This window comes from Drosophila subpulchrella, chromosome 3L (genome assembly GCF_014743375.2).
Source record: "Drosophila subpulchrella strain 33 F10 #4 breed RU33 chromosome 3L, RU_Dsub_v1.1 Primary Assembly, whole genome shotgun sequence".
Taxonomy (NCBI): domain Eukaryota; kingdom Metazoa; phylum Arthropoda; class Insecta; order Diptera; family Drosophilidae; genus Drosophila; species Drosophila subpulchrella.
In genome coordinates, this window is record NC_050612.1 from 13,283,813 (window position 1) to 13,297,511 (window position 13,699).

General features: G+C 48.9%; 4 protein-coding genes across 6 annotated transcripts; 2 read left to right on the forward strand and 2 right to left on the reverse strand.

Moving 5' to 3' along the window:
* Positions 1-97: 97 nt before the first annotated feature.
* LOC119555681 (importin-4-like) lies at positions 98-5,856 on the reverse strand. Of its 2 annotated transcripts, XM_037867304.1 has the most exons (9): positions 5,526-5,856; positions 4,302-4,474; positions 3,515-4,233; positions 3,044-3,450; positions 2,442-2,551; positions 1,235-2,369; positions 955-1,172; positions 454-876; positions 98-352 (listed from the first exon to the last, which is right to left on the reverse strand). In XM_037867304.1, exons 1-9 carry the CDS (start codon positions 5,589-5,591, stop codon positions 334-336), a joined length of 3,270 nt encoding a protein of 1,089 aa, XP_037723232.1. In that variant the 5' UTR covers positions 5,592-5,856; the 3' UTR covers positions 98-333. The 2 variants fall into 2 exon arrangements, with proteins under 2 accessions (XP_037723232.1, XP_037723233.1); XM_037867305.1 differs by having other exon boundaries at positions 98-876.
* Positions 5,857-5,961: 105 nt separating this feature from the next.
* LOC119555680 (serine-rich adhesin for platelets) lies at positions 5,962-9,719 on the forward strand. The gene is made up of 3 exons (XM_037867303.1): positions 5,962-6,126; positions 6,190-6,964; positions 7,018-9,719. Exons 1-3 carry the CDS (start codon positions 6,042-6,044, stop codon positions 9,620-9,622), a joined length of 3,465 nt encoding a protein of 1,154 aa, XP_037723231.1. The 5' UTR covers positions 5,962-6,041; the 3' UTR covers positions 9,623-9,719.
* Positions 9,720-10,486: 767 nt separating this feature from the next.
* Positions 10,487-11,765, forward strand: LOC119554882 (female-specific protein transformer). 2 transcript variants are annotated; one of them, XM_037865970.1, is made up of 3 exons: positions 10,489-10,620; positions 10,852-11,234; positions 11,563-11,765. In XM_037865970.1, the coding sequence occupies exons 1-3, from the start codon at positions 10,581-10,583 to the stop codon at positions 11,725-11,727; spliced, it is 588 nt and encodes a 195-aa protein (XP_037721898.1). In that variant the 5' UTR covers positions 10,489-10,580; the 3' UTR covers positions 11,728-11,765. The 2 variants fall into 2 exon arrangements, 1 of the variants encoding a protein (XP_037721898.1); XR_005219844.1 differs by lacking the exon at positions 11,563-11,765 and having other exon boundaries at positions 10,487-10,620; positions 10,689-10,979.
* Positions 11,738-13,341, reverse strand: LOC119554881 (polycomb group RING finger protein 3). The gene is made up of 4 exons (XM_037865969.1): positions 12,944-13,341; positions 12,707-12,859; positions 12,354-12,637; positions 11,738-12,224 (listed from the first exon to the last, which is right to left on the reverse strand). The coding sequence occupies exons 1-4, from the start codon at positions 13,047-13,049 to the stop codon at positions 12,099-12,101; spliced, it is 669 nt and encodes a 222-aa protein (XP_037721897.1). The 5' UTR covers positions 13,050-13,341; the 3' UTR covers positions 11,738-12,098.
* Between the last annotated feature and the right edge of the window lie 358 nt (positions 13,342-13,699).

The window sequence follows — 13,699 nt, forward strand, 5'->3', positions numbered from 1 at the left end:
TATTTAAAATGCTGACTTGATTTTTAAAAGGGACAGTTTAAAATTGTTAATTGTACCAGATCCTACAGATGAACCCCTCAAATTTAAACAAAATGTATCCTTTATTGTATCGTTTATTTCAGACTATTCATATGTCACTGGGTGCAGATATTATAAATTACAAAACATGTCGCCGTGGTTTTTCGGCCTGGTAGAAAAACTACAGCTTGCAAATTTAAAGATCACTTATCCTGAATGTTTTAACGCCGCAAAAGCACACTAACGTACAACTGAAAATTTTTATATTCTCGGACCCATTCTTATCCAGAGCGCATTGTTCTCGGGACACCTGCATCAATTCCAATAGATTTGTCTGCGGGCGGAGGGAGTACGAGGATTAGCCAGATTGGGTGCGGATGTGTGACGTGTGGCGAGAGCTGATTGGTGTATTGGCGTGAGGATGTGTGTGCTTACAGGGCTTGCACATAGTTGAACACCTCCGGATTCGTGTTTGCCACTTTGTTGAAAATGTCCGGATAGTGGGTGCGAATCTCCTTGATGAAGGTCACCGCGCTTTCGGTGGCCTCATCGCTGGCCACCTGTTTCTTGAAAACCGAGTCGATGGTGATAATCAGCATTTGCTCGACATGGGGCTCAATGCTGGGTAAATCATTCATGTAGAGCACGCGGAACGCTTTCTGAACCATATCGTTCTCCTCGAAGTCCTCCTTCAACGGCAAGTGGTTGAGGAAAACGGGCAGCACCTGGCCGAGCGGGACCGCCTCATGGTTGGTGCAGATCAGGCGCGCCACTGCTCCGCAGATATTGTCCAAGGCAGGGGGATTGGACTCCCTGCTGATTGCTTCGGAAAGGGCTTGCAAGATGGCCGGATATGATCTGTGGATAGAAAGGAGATTTGCATATAAATGTAATATACTTTCGCAACAGTTAATCCCGCCACTTGAGGGCACTCACTCGAATGATTTTTGCTCGGCATGGAAGACCATTTCACCCAGCCCAAAATAGCAGTTCTGACGCGTTTTGGGATCCGAGTCCTTGGTCCCTGCGATAAAAAGCGGGCACAGGGCGTCGAAATACATAGCCGTGCATCCCCCCAGCGCGATGAAGCAGTCGGCCAGAGCACCATAGATGAAGGCCCGGTGCTCGGGCATATCTTGCTTCTTGGCCTTGGCCTGCAAGAAAGTTAAGGGTTTGTAACAATACGATCAGGATATAACGCAACAGATCAGCCTACCAGCTTTTGAACGAAGAATTGGTAGATGCGTCCGAAGAACATCGAGAATGCCTCCGGGGCAACGCTATTTTTAAGCGTGGGCACCAGATTGAAAGCAGTCTCGATCAGCATCTCATCGAACTCGCTGTCCTCGGCATCCTCCTCATCTCCACCGCCGCTCTGCTCGTTAAACTGGCAGGCCAGTTTGTTGGCAAAAACGTCCTTGATGGCGGCGCAGATATCATCGACGTGTTCCTGTTTGGTTATGACCGGCAGCTTGGCTTCCCTCATAAGATCGGAGAGCTGTTCCATCAGGTGAATTGCGACCGCCACTTCGTCGTCAGATCGCAATAATTTTGCAAGTTTTGGAATGACAATTCCGCTGGCGCGCGCTAGACCGTCAGCGTCGCTCATCTTATCAAGAGCCAACATGAACCCGCAGATAGCAGTGATGGACGCCCTTCGGATTTCCTCCTGCGGATGATCAATCACCGTGTAGACGTTCTCGAAAGCAGGCTGCAAATAGGGCACGAAGGCGGAACCCGTGTTTTCAGCAAATTCCTTGAGTGCATAAATAGCCTCCTCCTTTTCGCCGACATAGTCATTCTCAGTCTGGTAGGCCAATAAGTCCTCAGAGTCATCCTCGTCGTCTGTGTTCTCCAAATCGATATCCACATTGGCAGCCTCCAGGACCGGATCCATTTCATCCTTGTCCGACACACAAGGCATCATATCCTCCGTGGAGATCACCGACTCCATTACACGATCCATGATCTTGGGGAACACTGTGGCCATGCTGTCGTTGACCACCGTTGACAGAGAACCGATCAAGCGGTAAATGACCCTTCGGACGTCTGGATCGTCGGGACCATCGGCCAGCATCAACAGGCAGAAGTTCATTGTGTCGTCGGCCAGCGGCATAAAGTTATCCTTGCCCACGTTGCGACTGAGAGCGGCAAGTGTTTCGATGGCTTCGATGCGCAGACCTTTCCCTTCTTCGGGGCAATCCTTTACCAGAAAGGGCTGCAGAATGCTCATGATGGTGGGGAAATACGGCATCATGTGCGCCTTAGCTGCGTCGGACACAGACGCGAGAGCTTCCAGGGCCTTTTCACGTACGCTTATAGGGTGCTGGGGTTCCAGAATCTTGAACAGACTGCAATCAAAGGTAGGAAGGAGAAATACCCATTATTTCAATGGGCAGCATTGCCTACCAATCAAACCTTACCGGTCCATCAGTGTGGGCAAATGGGGAACAAGCTCATCTTCCAGATTCTCGCAGAAGGTAGTCAATGCATAGAACATGCGATCCATGTGCTTACGATCCGGCTCACCCACCTGTAAGGTTAAGACTTTAGTGCGTTCCTGGCAAAAAACATGTTGTGTTCTGGTGCAAAGTGCCGCTCAAATGAAAATGGACTTGTTTCAAGGCTATTATACAAATTTATGTGTGAGCTTTATATTCATCTTGTAAATTGTGTTAGAAATATGCGGAAAATAAGATGTATAAAGCGTATTCGACGATATTTTCCAGCCAAGAGAGCTTTCACTGTAATAAATCTATGCACAGAGGTAGATGAAGTGCACTTAAATATCAAAGTTTAAGGTAAGACATTGAAAAAGCACCATATACTTGGTGAGAACCGATTTGCGCTTGAACTGTAACTTGTCTAAGTACATTATAGAATCTTTGGCAGGGACGAAAGCGCGATCGCTCCCGTTGCTGTTCTGGCCAGCCTTTAGAAGCAGCACAAACAAACAAATAAACGAGAATGTAGAGTACAGAGATATTCCAATTTTGCCAGATCGGGAGCAGCAAAAAGTACATACCTTGAGCTCCAATATCAGCTGGCTCAAATAGGCGAAGAGGACGGGCAGAATCTGTGGAGCGAACTTCGAGATATCTGGCTGCAAATGCTCGGAAAACTGACCAAGTGCGAAGAAAGCAGAGGCGCGCACCAACGACACGGAGTCGGCAATTCCGGCTTTGATGATATTCAGCATGACCTCCAGATACTTATTGATAATGGCCTCGGAGCAACCCTCGGCGATGACGCCCATGCACATAAAGGAGGAACGACGATACGCAGGATCCGGGTTCTGCAACGCCGGCTCCAACAGCTGCAGCATCGGCGGAATAAACTTTTCCGGCGACATGTTAAGAGCCATCTGGTCTAGGGCATGCACAGCCGCGGACGCTGGTTTACCCTCGCTCTCCTCGGTAAAGTAATCCTCGTCTGAAATCGAAAACGGATCCCATTAGCAAACCAATGTGCTGAATAGTAGATGAGTAGTTACAACCTGCATCTTCGCATTCGTGCTGGCACATCACTTCGAACAAAACGGATAGAATGGGCTCGAGCAGTTTTTGCTTCAATATCGGCTTCTTCTTAATGCGGCCAAGGACGGCAATGAAGGATATCACCTGGCAGCGAATCGGATCCTCGAGCTGCTTGTCGCCCGCTATTACCAGACTGAACTCCAGCAGCGGCTTGACATTAGTGTTTAGCAAATGGGGCACATACTCGGCCATGTGGTCCACAATATCAAAGGCGCCCATGAACTTTTGTTCATCCCCCTTCTGGGCGAAGGCGTGCAGGGCCTTGAGGATCAGCGGCATCGCCTTGACGACCGTCTGCTCGGCAGCACTGTGACCACTGATGAACGGCAGCAGGTAGCATGTGCCGACCAGCATCTCGTACACGGTTGGTGTGGCCAGGTCGCCGGATGCCTCGGCGGCTACTAGAACACCGGCGAACAGCTGGAAGATGGCCTCCATGTGGAGCGCAAACTGATCGGGGGCGGAGTCCGTGAGTGTGGAGAAGATGGTGGCGCCCAGCTCGCTCTCCTTGGGATCGGAACTGCTGCAGCGTTCGTAGACAAAGTTGAGCAGCTCCGTCATCCAGGACTCTCCCTTTTCCGCCTCGTGGCGTACCAGGGCGCCAATCAGCTGGGCCACCGCGTTCTTAACGCTTCTTTCCTTCTCCGTGATCAGGACTTGCAACATGGTCGATTTAATGCTGGGCGGGCAGAACATACATATTTATATTACTTTATTAGTTGTTGAAAAGGTGGCTATGGAACTTACGCTGCCTGATGCTCGGCGGAAAGCATCTGCCAGTGGCGCAGCTTGTTCAGTCGCTTCCTGAGGAGCACGGCGGCGAACTGGCGCACCTGTGTCTCATTGTTCGACGTTACGATCTGGGCGAGGCACAACAAAGTATCGGGATTCTCGTAGGCCTTCATCAACTGGTCGGTCGACTGAAAGAAGGGGAGGAAGGCCATTTCATTAGTCACTTCTACGGCCGTATGGCAACATATCTTCAGCATAAATAATTTCCCAATTAGGAAGCGCGGAAGTGTGCGTCCATGTGGACAGCGTGCTTTTGAATGCCAAAAAGACAGTGGTCCACTAAAATTTATATCCTGAAGATATCTATCTATATATTTTCCTTGTTAATTAATATTTATACAGTTCATTCTATTTGAATGTATTAATTATAAGCTATATAATATTGTTATAGTGAAATAGTTGAGTATGAACATGTACATATATCTTAAAATGATTTCCAGGAAAAGGGGTATTTTTTAACTGAAAAAAAAAACCGTTTATATGGGTACAAATTACAGTGGGCAAATGCAATTTTGTCAAAAAAAAAAAGAACTCTTGCAGTAGGAGACAAATTACCAAATTGAAGACTTTGCACTCGTTTACCAAATCGGCTTAATTAGAAAAAAAAAAAAAACTATATTAAAGGTTTCCTACTCGTTTTGCTTAAAAATATAAACGTTATATGGCAAAAGTTAGCAAGTAAACTTCATCCTAAAATGTTAATTCTTATTTGTATTTTAATTTGGACTTGGTAGACTCAATGATAACCATTGAGGCTAACTAAAAGAAAGTACCTCCCTGTACAGAATTTTAAATATTTAAAATAAAAAAGTATGTTAACTTAAAAATGTAGTAATTCGACTGGTAATGCTGGTTATTATTAATTTTCTATTTTTTATTTTTTCCCCTATGAACCTTGTAATATCTGCATTCGGCCCACTGTGCCGTAGGAACATTGGCGCGCATAGGAATGTGCCCATGCCGATCTAATAGCCACTGTATTAAAGTCGGGTACATATATCTACATATGTGCATATGTATAAACGTAGACAGGCGAAAATGATGATCAAGCCACGCGGTAAGAGCGAAAGGGGATCAAAAGAAAGATGGATGCATGGAGCACGAAATTGGTGTCACGAAGGGCGGACAGGATAACCTCCTTTTAACCGCCGAACGCCCCCCTTTTCCCGCCCTGCTCACCTGGCGAATTCGCTCCGTGTCCGTGGCCAGGAGTCCATTGATTAGTTCCAGCATAGCTGCCTCCATTTTTCAGCGAGTTTGTGGATGTGTGTCCTGTCCAAAATCGAGTGCACTACGGGATAAATCACAGCCGCCGAAAAGAGCACGAGCGGAATTGAGAAGTGGGAAGCCGGGGAGAATTCGCGAAAATGCGACCAGGGTTGGATGTGTTTCGGCGTTGCACGTTTTGTGTCTATTAACTATTTCAATAAATTTTGTTTTATATTTCAAAGAAAGGAATTTTTTGGTTTACTACGCGTGTTGATCTGCTGGGCTACAAAAGTGTAATGAAATAAAGTTTAGAAAACATATCTTACATTTGACACTGGGAAGCGACAGTTTATCAAAAGCCACCTTGTGATTCGTTTGCAGCCCTCGACTTATCGTTATCGACGTCCATTTTCGAACCGAAACGACGCGCCTTTTTTGTTTACGGGTTCGATTCGCCATAAAGTAACTGTTTAAGGGCGAAGCGGAATGGACAAGAGCAACGGAAGCCCGGGAAATGGAAGCTACATGGACCAGAACTCGCTGGGCATCCTGAACATGGACAATCTGAAAGGTAAGCAGGCGGAGCACGCCAGAAAACCCGATGAGAACTGTAAGTAATCTGGAGTCCCTGCAGTCTTTGGCGATTTGTCCAGCTTCAGCAAGAGCAGCGGCGGTGGCAGGAGGAGCGGCCTTGGCCGGGACTCCTCCGGCGTCCACGAGCGACTCCGGGAGGAGCGATTGCGCGCCCTGGAGACCCTAGAGAAGCCAAGACCCTCGCGCACCAGCCAAGCGAAGAGCATGGCCCTCCAGAAGCGCTCCACCACAAACATCTCGGAGTTGGTAACAGATGAGACCATCGACCTGAACAGCAGCAGCTCATTTGTCCTGGCCACGCCAGCCCCCAAGGGCACAAACATCTCCTTTGAGCCAGCCGAGATCACAGGCAGATCCACGCTCTGCCAGGCCGGGAAGCAGCGCCGTCGAGATAAGCCATCCCTTTCCGTGGCCGAAATCCTCAAGTCCTCGTTCGTGGAGAAGGCCCGACTGCTGGAGAAGAAGCTGCAGGATTCCAGCCAGCTGGAGGCCAGCTACCATTTGTCGCGGGCCAACTCGAGCAGCCTCTCGGACTCGTTCAGTTGCTCCCGCAGCTTGCCGCGAACCGCGGACATGAGTGACCTGAGTCTCAATGGCGGCGGGGGATTCTCATTCGGCTCCGCCTCGCTAGCGGCGGATGGCCAGGACGAGAGCTTCGCCCCCGCCGAGCTGATGCAGTCCAAATTGGTGATGGGCGAGATTTCGTGGGCGCAGGAGTTTACTGCCATGCCCACCGCCACTTTGAGCAACCAAGCAATGCAGAAGATTGCCGCACCGCCGCCGCTTACATCCGAAATAGAAACCTCGGTGTCCAAGTAAGTAAAGCATAAAGTTGCCATAGGATGTAAAGGTAATCTTATGCTTTCAGTTCCGTCTTGGCCGGAGATCCGGACTTCTCGCTGGGCAACTACTTTCAGACGCGCTCGGAGAACATCTGGAACATAGTTAATGACGGCAGTCCGGATCGCACGCGACCCACTCAAGCGCTGCTGGAGCCAGAAGCCAACAAGACGCTGGACTCTGTGGGCGAGAAGACCCCGCAGCCGGACAACAAGACATACACCAAGGCGGATGCCATTGCAGGCTCGAGCCTTGGACGCAACCTTATGCGTAAGATGCAGCAGGATCGTATTCAGACGGTTTTGAAGGCCAACAATGGCCTGGTGGCTCAAGAGCCCAAACGGCCGCCCTCAAGCTCCGAGATCCTAAGTCTATCGGCTATCGACAAGGCGCTGAGGGACATAGATCTGAACTCGGATACATCCACAGTAGAGGTGGTCAACCACCTGTGGGAGCATGGTCGCGGTAAAGACTACGAAGATGAGGAGAACAAGGAGAACCAGAGCGGTAATTCGCAAGCGGAGCGGACCTTATGCGGCTCCAACAAGCTCACGGACACAATGAGCTTCACAGACTCTGTGCTGAACTCCTCGGACTTTCGCCACCTGCAGCAGAGCATTTCGCGCAAGCCGCTCAGTCCGTTGGCCGATCAGCCGCAAATCACTATTAGCCGTGCGGACACCGACCCCGTTGAAACAGAAGCCGAGGCGGACATCGACGAGTGGCCCTCGACGCCGGTGAAGGAGCCTAGCCGCCGTGTGAGACGCACTAAGATTTCCCCCAGAACCGCCAGTCCGGCAAGTAGCGATGGCGTACGTCCATTAACCTGCACCGAGGATGAAAACGAGGATGAGGACAAGACGCCGGTAAACAAGAAGAGAGTATCGATCTCCACGGTGGGCCTTATGCCGCGGAATCCCTCCTCATTGAGCAGCACTCGCTTGGATGGATGCGATGTTGCCGTGGCCTCCTCAACCGAACGTGAATTTGGCATTTCGCCAAGCCTGGCCAAGAACCTATCGCCCTTATCCTCGCCGAGGAGCTGCCTCTCATCGCCGCTGCTTGACAGTACCACCAGCTCCGAGCGCCGGCAGCTCATGAGTGGTGGCGGTGCAGCACGCAAGGCCAACTCCTCGCCCGCGGGTAGCGAGGCGAGCTCCACCAGCGGATTCACAACGAGCGGCAGACGTGGACAAGGACTGGGATCCAGTTCTGTCACCGCACCGCGTAGCATTTCACGCTGCTCCAACTCCAGCGAGTTTAGCCACCGAGATGGGAAACTGCTTCCCTTGAAGGTGACCCACACGAGCCTTTGCTGGGGCAGCACAAAGTTGCGAACAGATGTGCGCAAGTCCATGCAGGTGAAGAACACGGCGGACAAGCGCCTCGTCATCCGGCTGGGCATCCAAGGACCCGGATTTCAACTTGTCGGCACCGACAGCAGCACCATCACACTGCAGGCCATGGAATGCCGGTCGGTGGTGATTAACTTTTGTCCCACTGTCTGTGGCGCGGCCATCGGAGCCTTGTCCTTCTATGCGCCGCCAGGAGCCCATAACAGCAGCCAGCCGGGCCTGGAGATCCCATTGTACGGTTACGGCGGCAGTGCGTCTATCACCATACAGGGTCTGCTGAAGGGACCGGTGGGCGCCAGTTTCCTCACAATCGGCGATGTGTGCGAGCTATCCTCCGGTCCCCTTTCGGCGAGTCTGAGGTTCCACAACAAGGGCCCGCTGACCGCTTTCGTGGGCATCTCTGTGGACTCCACCGTGCTGATGAAACTGCGTCTGAGCGAGGCCTTCGAGGTGCGCCCCAACCGGATGATCTTGCCGCCGAATAGCGAGGGCAGCGTTCAGATCCTCTTCCGGCCGAATCGCGAGGACTTGAAGAACATACTGAAAAAGACCGCCCAGGTGTTGACGCTGGCCAACATGCGGATCTTCTGCGGGGACGAGCCCAACAGACAAAGGATGCGCAGCCTGGTTCAGCGAATGAGCAGCAGACAGCGAGAGAAGCTCACCTCGCCAATGCTGGACAGCATCTGGGGAGAGTTTCCCGGAGAACAGCCAGTGCGGAACATTGGGCTGCTCAACGAGCCGCCCGAGTTCATCCTGGACCTGGTCACTGTGGTGCGGATCATCGATGTTGCGCTCACCCTCAATCGGGATTTCGATGAATCCTCGGAAAGCTCGTTGATGTTTCTTCCCGACGCCGAAGAAACCGTGTTATTCCGGACGATATGTGCGGCTAGTTCGCCGACACCAACCCAGAGCAACTTACTGGAGCCCGTGGATGAGCTATTGGAGGCGGACACCACCACATTGATGCCCGTCGAACGGAATTGGTCTGTGCAGCCTCCTTCGCTGGAATTCGGAGTCGGCGGCCCTTCGCTGGCCACTCTGTCTGTGACGAACAGCTTTCGTTCCAGGCAGCTCATCGAGGTTAGCTGCAGTGTTCCGGATTTGGTGCGGATCAGCCCCAGCGAGTGCTATGTGGCTCCCGATGGCGGTCAGGCGGAGATCGATGTGCGCCTAGTGCGTTCTCCCAGGCGTGATCTGCTCGAAAAGGAGCCTCTAATCGTGGTCTCCATGGAAAGCGAGCGAATCAATGTGCCACTTAGCTTTAAGTCTTAAATATTAATTGTGCCTGCTAATATCGTTTGTCCTGTACTTAAATTGTTTGAAGAAATTCTATGCTGTTTACTAATGAAATAAAACTGTTTATAGATGATTGATGATGAGTAATGCACCATTTATTGGTCAAATAATAATTGAGAGACTTAATTGTGTTACTTAAACTTTTTAAATAATAACGACTATGTTAACGATAACTAATCGAAAGTGATAGAGATGAGTAATCTGTAGGGTTGTCAAATGCACCGGCAGCTTATACTGGTCACAGAGGGGGTTTCCATATCAGCGACCATAGTTCCGAGTTTTTTAAACAGCTTAACTTGTAAAAATTATCGTGCCGTCACTGCTAGCCCAAAATTGTCCCTAATTAATGAATAAAAATCTCATCATTGATTAATTAATCAATTAGCAAATTTGCTAATAGCAATGAAATAATAATTTGGCGCTGAAAACATGCCTCATGCTAGTGCTCAAATTGTATTTAGTTTTGCGTTTTGAAATGTTTTCGGAGAAACTGAATTTGCACGACCTCTCCCATCGGATACGGTTTGCCGATCAGCTGCTTCAGCGATTAACGGACAATAAGAGGTGGATATAATTTTCGTTTTTTAGAAAATGTTTTATTAGAGAAGGCTTGAGAGGAATAGGAGGAACTCGAGTAGGGTATAAATGGTAAGTCACTTTAACAAATTAATGTATTTATGTATTTATTTAATTTACTGTATTACTTATTATTTATTTATTTAAATTACACTTTCGACTAGTTCGAAAATCCGTTATAATTTCTCGATTTCGATTATAAACTGACGATATTTAGCAATTTGATAAGCGATTATTCGAGAGCACGGTCTATCGGCTAGGTTAAACGAATTTGGTCCACCTCTAAGAAGAAGCAGAGAAGAACATATATTTATATATATGTACGAATGCAAAGTGCAAGATTTTCCTGAATTTTCCTATGAAAATGGACGCCGACAGCAGTGGATCTGTGCACCGAGGTATATATACACATATTCGATCGGATCAGAATTGATCAAGTGCAAACTTTTTGTTGTTTTTTTTCTAGTGCCAAATTGTGTGAATTGTGAATGGCATGAAACTGAACGCTGGACGAGCAGACAAGGAAGCTAGGAACACTGGACACTCAACTGCGCATTATGTGGACCCAAAAATTCCCACCACTTACTACGTCTGGAGTGATTAACACATCTTCTTCCACTTCCACGTAGATTCCCACGGCTCCAGGTCGCGTTCCCGGCGTGAGAGGGAAACCAATGGCCGGGCAAGGGACAAGGAGCGGCCAAGGGAGCAGCACAAGGTGCCCTACTTTGCAGACGATGTGCGGGAACAGGACCGAGTGAGAAGACTGCGTCAAAGATCGCCCCGAACAACCAGACGATCCAGCCCGCGGTCTAGAGCCAGATCCAGATCCAGATCCCAGTCATCTGACCGGGAGAGCAGGCACAGAAGGCATCGCCAACGCTCGCGGAGTCGGAATCGCAGCCGGAGTCGCAGCAGCGAACGGAGGCACCGACCAAGGAGTCCTCATCGGTACAATCCGCCGCCAAAGATCATCAACTACTATGTGCAAGTGCCAGCACAGGATTTCTACGTTAGTAGATCACTATAGATTAGTTAGTTAGTTAGCCTTCAACCCTAGACTAACAAAGATAAACAATAATTAAGGAATCTTATGATAATTTGTTAACAAAACACTCTATTAGTTCAAATGACTTCTTTAAAATTCGGAAAATCTTAGAACTAATAATTCTTTGATTTCATAAAAATAACCCCTACTTGATTTTTGGTGTAAAAGTGTAATCAAATTTCTTTGAATTTCAAATAATTTTATAAAATAGTATATATTAATAAAATTAGTTAGATATTAGAAAATTGTCAAGAAACTGAAGCTTAGTAACGTTTTCCAACCCATTTTGCAGGGGATGTATGGGACATATGCCATGGGGCCACCGCCAAGATTTGGATACCAGCGTCCGTCGCGTCCACCACCCTTTCCCCCTGCCACCTACAGATTCCGCCATCGTCCACCGTTCCTGGGAGCGCCCCGATTTGGCTACAGAAGCGCGTGGCAACCACCACATTAGACAGACAACATTCGACATAATTACAAATTTATTTACATTCGTGTGTTTTGTACATTAAAATAATAAATACATATATTTGAAACTAAAGGAGGAGAACATAAAATATTGCAAACGGAGAAAGTTGATTAAATCATGAGCAAATGCTGCGAAGACGGCGGCAACAAAAGGGTCACACGAGTTAGGAAGTGGAAGTTACTTAATCCTAGGAGGGATAACCATATAATTACGACTTTATACATGTACATTTACACATACACACATGTGGTTTGGGGGTCCTAACACTAGCGACTCTCTCCTAATTACGATATATACGCTTTGTCAATAAATTATAAAAATAGATCATTTGTTGTGGCATTATACTAAAACAGTGGTTAGAGCTCGACCCGTGGACGAAATTGCAGCCGAAGCGGTGGATCCCGAAAGCGCCAGCGCGTCACGTAGACGAACTTAAGCGTGTGATCCTTGCCGAGCAGCTCCTCGTTGCACAGTATATCGATCTGTAACATCAGAGTATGTGGTTATAATACAGTAGAATGTTATAAACACCTGTTCCGGTTTTCACATTACTCTTTTGAGGTTTCAAATTGAAAACCGAAACAGCCCTGATCGTAATAATAATAGCCCACCTCTCGATACTTTTCAATGCCGTTGAGGATCTTCTTGGCCACCAGCTTTTTCAGGTGCGTTATCGTCGCCTGCGAACTGCAGCGGATGAAGCGCCTCTGCAGGTTCTTGAAGTTATTGCTAATGCACTCCAGGCACACGTTCACCTGCTCGTCCAGGCGATGGAAGTCGGACTCGGCGTGGGCGTCCATCACCTTCTCGTTGTCGTCCTCGTGGTTCTGCGTGATGTCCTTGGGGCACGGCATGTTCCTGCTCTTGTAGAAGTCCCGCTCCCGGCGCGATTCATCTGGAGTGGGTACAAAGTGGGTGGATTAGAAAGGCGGGGAATGGATACAGCTGGCTTGGCGGGACCAACCTTCTTGCAGCTTCGGCACCAGTTTGTACACAATGTCCTGCATGGTGCGATCGAAGCTGATGTATTGCAGGGGATGGGACTGGTGGATGATGTTGTCGCAGGTGGGGCAGGTCTTCTTCTCCTCCAGGTGCTTCACCAGGCAGCTCTTGCAGACTGAAAGAGGCGGTTGGGGTCAGGGATGGGGGAACAGTTGCGTTATTGGGCAGGTGGTGCTCCGTGAACGGCGAAAGAACTCACATGTGTGCAGACACTCCGTCACCGTGGTGGCATCGATGAAATAGCCCCCGCAGATCTTGCACGTGATGTGCGGATTGATCGTCTTCAGCTTCACGCGCCGCTCCATGCTGGCCCCCCGATTTAGTGCGGTGCTACGTTACTATATCCTATATATATCCCTATTTTGCGGAGGACCGATGGCTTGCCCTGCTGCTCCCGCTGCGGATTTTCCGAACGTTGAAAACGGCGGCCGCGCTCGCTTCCGATTAGTGGGAAGGCTCGCGCACGGTTAAACAGGCACTCGGCATTGTGGCCAGCGGTTTTAAATCGCGATTTGTTTCCTTTTCGGATGTAATTTGAAACAAATAAAATAGAAATCACGACTAAATTGTGTGTACGTGTGAGTTAGGGATGGGCGATAGTTGCGTACCTGTTACTTGTCGCGATAATTTCACAGTGACCAGTCACGGCTTTGGCGGGATGTCACGAGCAGTCGCGATATAATTTAAATAGGTGGGGTGCCGGTGCATTTATACAAATGTAGTATCAACTATATAGTTCGGGTCCCAGTGTTAATGAAGCCCAGGTGTCAAATTCTTTAAATTTCTAAGTCGAATCCAACATGCGGTCCCCTCAGAAATAATACTTTACCGGCGTGAAAGTGTCAGTGACTTTTTTCAGTCTTCGAGTCACAGCTATCGTATCGGAAGGCATGCGTGTGTGGGTGAATTGTGTGATGGTCCTGTGCCGGTCGCAACTATCGTATGTGCGTAGATG